Raw genomic sequence first — 7,500 nt, forward strand, 5'->3', positions numbered from 1 at the left:
CTCTCTTCTCTTTTCCTGATTATTCCTCTCTTCCTATTCTTCCTCTTTCTTTCCTCTTTCTCTTCTCCCTCTTCGTATTCGATCTTCCTCCTCTTCCCCTCACATAATTCATATTCTTTTTCATCCACTTCCTCCTTTTCTTCTCCACTTCCTCTCTTTCTTCTCCTCCTCCTCTTTTTCGTATCCTCCTCCTCCCCACTCTCTCTTCTTCCTCCTCTCTTTCTTCTCCTCCTCCTTCTTCCTTCTTCCTCCTCTCTTTTTTCTCCTCCTCCTTCTCCCCTTCTTCCTCCTCTCTTTCTTCTCCTCCTCCTTCTTCTCTTCCTCCTCCTCTCTTTCTTCTCCTCCTCCTCCATCTCTTCTTTCACTCTTCCCCTTTCTTCTGATAACCAAATGCAGTTAACAGTTAATGAACCCTGAGAAAATTCAGAAACCGGGTTTGGAACTTACTGATAGTGTGAAAGATAACGGAATAAAAGAGAGAGAGAGAGAGAGAAAGAGAGAGAGAGAGAGAGAGAGAGAGAGAGAGAGAGAGAGAGAGAGAGAGAGAGAGAGAGAGAGAGAGAGAGAGAGGGAGGGAGGGAGGGGGGAGGGAGGGAGGGAGGGAGGGGGAGAGGGAGGGAGGGATAGAGGGAGAGAGAGAGAAAGAATATATGTATATATATATATATATATATATATATATATATATATATATATATATATATATATATATAGAGAGAGAGAGAGATAGAGAGGGAGAGAGAGAGAGAAAGAAACAGATAGACAGACAGATAGATAGAGAAATAGAGAAACAGATAGATAGATAGATAGATAGATAGAGAGAGAGGAGAAGAGAGAAGAGAGAAGAAAGAGAGAGAGAGAGAGAGAGAGAGAGAGAGAGAGAGAGAGAGAGAGAGAGAGAGAGAGAGAGAGAGAGAGAGAGAGAGAGAGAGAGAGAGAGAGAGGGAGAGAGAGAGAGAGAGAGAGAGAGAGAGAGAGAGAGAAAGATAGATAGATAGAGAGAGAGAGAGGTGATGTAGACAGATGTCTGGAGAGCGAACAGAGAGAGACAAAAAATACTCCCAGAAGCCAGAGCAGACGAAATATCCCCTCCAGTGATATTTGCAAATGACACGCAGACACGCAAATGTACGTATATGTATTTGTGAGCATCTATCTGTGTGCGTACGTGTGTGTGTGTGTTCGCGTGTACGTATGTGTGTGCGTGTTTCTGCGTGTGTTTGTGTGTGTGTGTGTGTTTGCGTGTGTGTTTGTGTGTGTGTGTATTTCTGCGTGTGTTTGTGTGTGTGTGTATTTCTGCGTGTGTTTGTGTGTGTGTGTGTTCGCGTGTGTTTGTGTGTGTGTATGCGTGCGTGTGTTTGTGTGTGTGTGCGTATGCGTGCGTGTGTTTGCATGCGTGTGCGTATGAAATACATACATATGCGTGTTTCTCCCCCGCAAGCATTCCCACTCGCGCCACCTCACTGCCTCCGCCGCCATAGAGATGAACAACGTCGAAAAGAAAGCCAATAAAAATGTTAAGTTTCCTCCCCTGAGCGCCATGCAAATAATCTCTATTACCTTCCGAAGAGCTTGCAGTTGCCGCCGCGGATGAGATGATGTTGCGATTAACATACAACAGCTGATGACGAGGCTTTGCAACGGCGGTAATTACCCGGGGAATGCAGAAACAGAAGAACGTACACAGGCGCCGTACGTGCTCTGGGTAGAGATACACGCGGAACGGTAAACAAACAAACAAAAATAGACAGCGTGTTCGCGTCCATGGAACCGCTTACCAAATCGGACGCTGTACATACACCAATAAGTGCGCATATACGTACATATAAAAACACGTAAACGCATGGTTATATGTAGACATGTGTCAACGTACATATCTAAATCCATGCACACTGCATATACACATACCTCACCTCGTCTTCCTCTTTCTCTCTCTCGGTCTATCTGTCTGTCTCTCAATCTCTCTTTTTGTACCTCCATTCGTCTTTCTCTTTCTCGGTCTTTCAATCTATCTGTCTCTCAGTCTCTCTATTTGCCTGTCGGTCTATTTCTCCCCCAACCCCACTCTGTCTCTCTCCCCGCTTCCACCTCTCTCTCTCTCTCATATTTTCTTACATATTCTCCTTCTCTCTCTCTCTCCCTCCCTGTCTCCCTTTCTCCCTCTCTCTCCCTCCCACCCCCTCTCTCCCTCCTTTCCCCCTACCCTTACCTCCCCTCTACCTTCCCTCCCTCCCTTCCCCCTCCCTCCCTCCCTCCCTCCCTCCCTCCCACCCTCTCTCTCCCTCCCTTTCTCCCTCCCACCCCCTCCCTTCCTCCCTCCCATCCCCTCTCCCTCCCTCCCTCTCTCTCCCTCCCTCCCTCTCCCTCTTACTCCCCGTGCAGAGCCAGACGCCATGCCTCGCCAATGGCCAAGGCAAACAAAGCAGACAGGGCTCTGTTTGCCGACGTTTTGACGAGCAGCCGCCACATGAAGCTTGTTTGAGAGCCCATCATCGTCGCGACGGCCCGGACCCTTTTCTCGAAGTCCATTGGGTCTTTTAGCGTCCGGTCTTGGCCTTCTTTCGGGGTCGCTGCGTCGTCTCGGGGTCGTCTTGGGGTTGTCTTGGGGTCGTCTCTTCGTCTGTCGGTTCTTTTGTGATGGGAATTGGTCTTGCGTTGTTTTATTCAGTGAAAAAGTACGTTTTTTTTAGCTGTTTCATCAAAAGAAAAAGTGCACGTTTTTTTTGTCGTTTCATTAAAAGAAAAAGTACATAAGTTTTTCTGAGTCGTTTCATCAAAGGAAAAAGTGCATAATTTTTTTTTATTGTTTTCATTTAAAGGTAAAGGGTATATAAAAAAATGTTTTATTTTTCATTAAAATGGGGAAAAGTGCATAAGAAGTTTTTCGTGTTTTTTTCGACTTTTTTTCTATTTCTTTTTTCCTTCATGTCTTTCTTTCGTGGACATATTTTTTTTTTTACTGTTTCGTAGCATAGTATTGTCCTTACAGCGGGGTTATACCTCTCTCTGTTGCTTATTAATATATTCCGTGTTAAAAAGTGTAAGGCATTTTTTCGTGTGAATGATATCTCTAATTTCGACAGTTATTATTATTTAGTATTGCTTTCATTATAAACAAAAAATAAATAAATAAAAAATAAAAATGAAAATCCAAATATTTTTATCAACGGGTCTAATCTATTAGTCTCTTCCCTTCCTCCACTTTATCGCCTCTCCCTCCTCCTCCCCCATTATAGCATAATACATTTACCACAATTTCTCTATTGCGTTCCCTCCTCCTGTTATTGTGTCTATATAAAGCCAACATTTCGCGGGCGTGCAGGACAGGCTTTCAAAAAATGGGCGTGTGTCTCGACCTCTGACCGAACTTGGGGTCGACGGAAAGGGCTAATGTGTGTCTATGGTATTATGAAGGTAAATAATGTCCGGAGGTCCGCCCGCGTGTGAAGTGCGGGTATATTACGGGTCGGGAAAAAGAAGTTGTTCGACCGTGGGTACCATTTTTTTTTTTTTTTCTCTTTATCGGAGGTTTAAATAAGATGCGACGTGGGTTCTAAATTCTTTTTGATAAATATGAACAAATGGGTATGTAGTGGCTTCTAAATTCACTTTGTTAAGTATGTACAAATGGGTATATATAAATCTCTCGTCGGATAAGCTTTGGGGAAGAGTATGGAGGAGGAATTTGAAATGGAGGGAGGTTGTGTATAAATTTTTTTTTTATATGTTCTCGTCCGTTAATTTTATGGATTTTCTTCGATGGTGTATCCTATATAGCCATTTAGTCATCCTGACGTTTATTTCCGGTATATTATCATATTTTTATATATATATTTTTTTCTATTTTTTGAGAGATTGAAACGTAGATATAAATCTATTGCATGCACTTCAACCTAATAACAACCCTTCATCAGGAATAAATGTACAATACATTATTACACGCATACATATACAGTTTTCCATACATAAAACAACAAAAAAGCCACAAAAACGTTTACATCCACACTTTTTCCTTCGCATAGTCTACATTTTGCGCTTGACGATCGTCATTGTGATCACTCAAGCCTGACCAATCACAGGGCGTGCACGAGATCACGTGTTACCGACCGCGACCAATCAGCGTGGCGGCTGCGGTGCTGGGCAGAGCCGAAGCCAAAGCCAAATAATGACGGTGCATGTCCAAACGCGGCCCATTTTCCACGGTGAAGCTAATCGTGTTAACTCATCAATACGTAAATGGCTGATTTGGCGCCAAAACAAGACAGATTCAAACGGGGGAATTTTGACTTACCTTTTGTGTTTAATTCGCGTTAATTTCAGTGTTTATAAAGAGGGAGAAATATAAGATACGGGAGTTTAGTTGTTACGAATCATTTAAAAAGGTATTTGATTTCTTGAATGGATGCATAGATATATCTTCTGGCAGACAGCATAGAATTTGTTTGAATGTTGAATTTGTATATATATATATATATATATATATATATATATATATATATATATATATATATATATATATATGTGTGTGTGTGTGTGTGTGTGTGTGTGTGTGTGTGTGTGTGTGTGTGTGTGTGTGTGTGTGTGTGTGTGTGTGTGTGTGTGTGTGTTTGTATGTGTGTGTGTGTGTGTGTGTGTGTGCATATACATTTATATTATTGTTAACATTATAACTATTATCATCATCATCATTATTATTGGCATTGTTTTATTATAATTAATAGTATCATGTATTGTTACTGTTATTATCATTATTATCATCTTTGATTTTACTATTGTTGTTATTATCTTTATTCTTATCACTACCATTGATATAAATAGTTACTGCTATAACCATTCACATCGATATTGCTATTATCATTATCATCACTAGTATTATTATCCTTATCATTTTCACGATTATGATTATCATTTCTATCATTATTATCATGATATTATTATTATCATTGTTATCATTATTAATGATATCATTACTTTTATTAATATCATTATCATCATTATTGTTGTTATTACTATGATAATGATTATTACTTTACCAATTGTTATGATTATTTTCATTATTATCATTAATATTGCTATTATTGTTATTTTATTGCTAATATTATGATTATGATTATTATTATTAACATTTTTATTATTGTTATTGTTCTTCTTCTTCTTCTTCTTCTTCTTCTTATTATTATTATTATTATTATTATTATTATTATCATTTTTATTATCATTATTATCATTATCATCATTGTTTTCATAATTTTTTCATTATTACCATTACTATCACTATCATTATTTAATATCATCCTCAATTATGATCATTACCATCATTCCAAAAATACTGAAGATTATTTCCTAATTAATTTTTTTTTTCTTTTTCCTTAAAGATTCTTCGCCTTGAGTCGTCCTTCGTCGAGAAACTCCAAGAAAAAATTAAGAAAAAAAAGAAAAAGACGAAGAAAGATGTTGAGAAAGTGTTGAGAAAGATCATGCACTGATTCGAATAGATATAGGAATAAGGGGATAATAATAATTGAAGAGGAGAGGGGAGAAGAAGAAGAAGAGGAGGAAGAGAAGGAAGAGAGAGAGAGAAAAAGGAAGCCAGAAGATATTAAAAGAAGGAAGGGAAGGAAGTAGAATAATAAAAAAAAAATCTTAGGAGAAAAAGACGAAGCGGGAAAAAAGAAAAGAAAAGAGGAAGAACAGAACAAGAAGTAAATAAATAGAAAACAAAAAACAAAAAATCGAACTCTAAAACCCCCCTCCACCCACCCTTCCTCCGCCCCCATCCCCTCCCCGCCCTCCCCCCTCCTCCATCAGGCACCCCCAGCAAGCCATGCGGATCCGTCGGCCCTCGTGGCACCGGCGGGAGATGTGAAGGGCATGGGACTACCCGGAGAGGGCGCGGGGGCTGCCCTGGGGTCATGGTGCCACAGGAGGCCACGATGCTCCTGGCTCAGCTCCTCCTCATGAACCACTTCCTCGCCGGCTTCTCTCACCTCCCCGCCGACCAGCCGCTCTTCCAGGACATCAATGGCATCAACAGTGAGTAGGGGGACTTTTTTTTTGGGGGGGGGATGTTGTGGGGAGGGGGGGAGGGGGTGTTGTGGGGGGGGACTTTGGGGGTGTGTGGGTGTGGGTGGGGGGAGGGAGGAAGGAAGGGGAGGGGGAGAGGGTTTGTGTGGGTGTTTTATTTTTGTTTCTCTGTTTGTCTCTCTCTCTCTCTCTCTTTCTTTCTGTCTGTCTCTAGTCTCTCTTTCTCTTTCTCTTTCCTTTTCTTTCTCTCTCTGTCTCTGTCTCTGTCTCTTTCTTTCTCTCTCTGTCTCTGTCTCTCTTTCTCTTTCTTTCTCTCTCTGTCTCTAGTCTCTCTTTTTCTCTCTCTCTCTCTGTCTCTTTCTCTCTCTCTCTTAATATGGTTATGAGTATTTTTATCATTACTTTCACTATCATCATCATTATAATTGCTGTTACTATCTTTATCACTATCATTGTCAATGTGTTCACTATTACTATCATTACTATTATGATTATCATTATAATTACTAATTTTGTCAATTTTTCTAATTTGATGAAGTATTTAGATTATAATCAGTGTTATCATTATTATCACTATTGTCACATTGTTCTTGCTGCTGTTATGACGCTATAATAATTTGCATTATTTATAACAGTTTCATCTTTATTTATAGTATCATTATCATCGTTGTCATTATCATTTCATCATTGTCATTGTTTATACTATTATTTTTATTATCATTATCAATACTACTATAACTACATATCAAATTATTGTGGTAATTATAGATTTGTTATTGTTGTTCAAAACGAATTGCGATAACAAATTCTTCAAAAGATGAATAAAGGCAGATACTCTTTCACAAAAAAGAAACGATAGAATTATATGAATAATATCCGGTAAACAAGGAGACATACGGAGCTAAACATAACCACACAACACACACACTAGATCGGTGATTTTTACACTATTTTTTAACTGTTTTTACACTCGTATCCCCCTCCCTCAGATCTCTGATAAATCCGTGACCTTCTTATATATTTTTCAGCCGCAACTAATATACATAGTTCTTAGGCTTGAAAAAAAATCTATAATCTGTACAGGCATCGTTTATCTAAATTGTGATATATTATTCTTTAAAGTCACGTCGCCATGGTATCATCTTGATAAGATTTCCGGAGAACTAGGATGCAGTGTTTTCCCAACCAGTTTTGAACCTCTGGTCTGCGTCAGTCCAGAATTCAAGAAAATTATATTTTCGCCTTATAAAAAGTCGCTCTAATCACGAAGAAAGGACGAGAATAAATAAATGTATATCCTTTGTTTACACTGGTCTGGCGTGTGTGGATAAAAGTGCAGCTGGGGGGACGTACAGAGCTGAGAGGATGGCTTGTCTTCGGGGTCTTTCGTTCTTTCATTTATTGTTATTTGACACCTTTTTATCCGCGAGTCGAGGTTCTTCCGCTCTCGGGTCGTGTCTAGGACTCGAACCCGCG

At 39.7% G+C, this 7,500-nt stretch overlaps 1 protein-coding gene across 1 annotated transcript in view; it reads left to right on the plus strand.

Moving 5' to 3' along the window:
* Positions 1-7,500, plus strand: part of LOC113811187 (R-spondin-3-like) — a 41,796-nt gene that overhangs the window by 25,097 nt on the left and 9,199 nt on the right. The window contains exon 2 of the mRNA XM_070126200.1: positions 5,376-6,033. Within this exon, the coding sequence (XP_069982301.1) occupies positions 5,913-6,033 (121 nt within the window). The 5' untranslated portion in view covers positions 5,376-5,912. The remainder of the gene's footprint in view (positions 1-5,375; positions 6,034-7,500) is intronic.

Source organism: Penaeus vannamei, chromosome 10, assembly GCF_042767895.1.
Source record: "Penaeus vannamei isolate JL-2024 chromosome 10, ASM4276789v1, whole genome shotgun sequence".
NCBI lineage: Eukaryota > Metazoa > Arthropoda > Malacostraca > Decapoda > Penaeidae > Penaeus > Penaeus vannamei.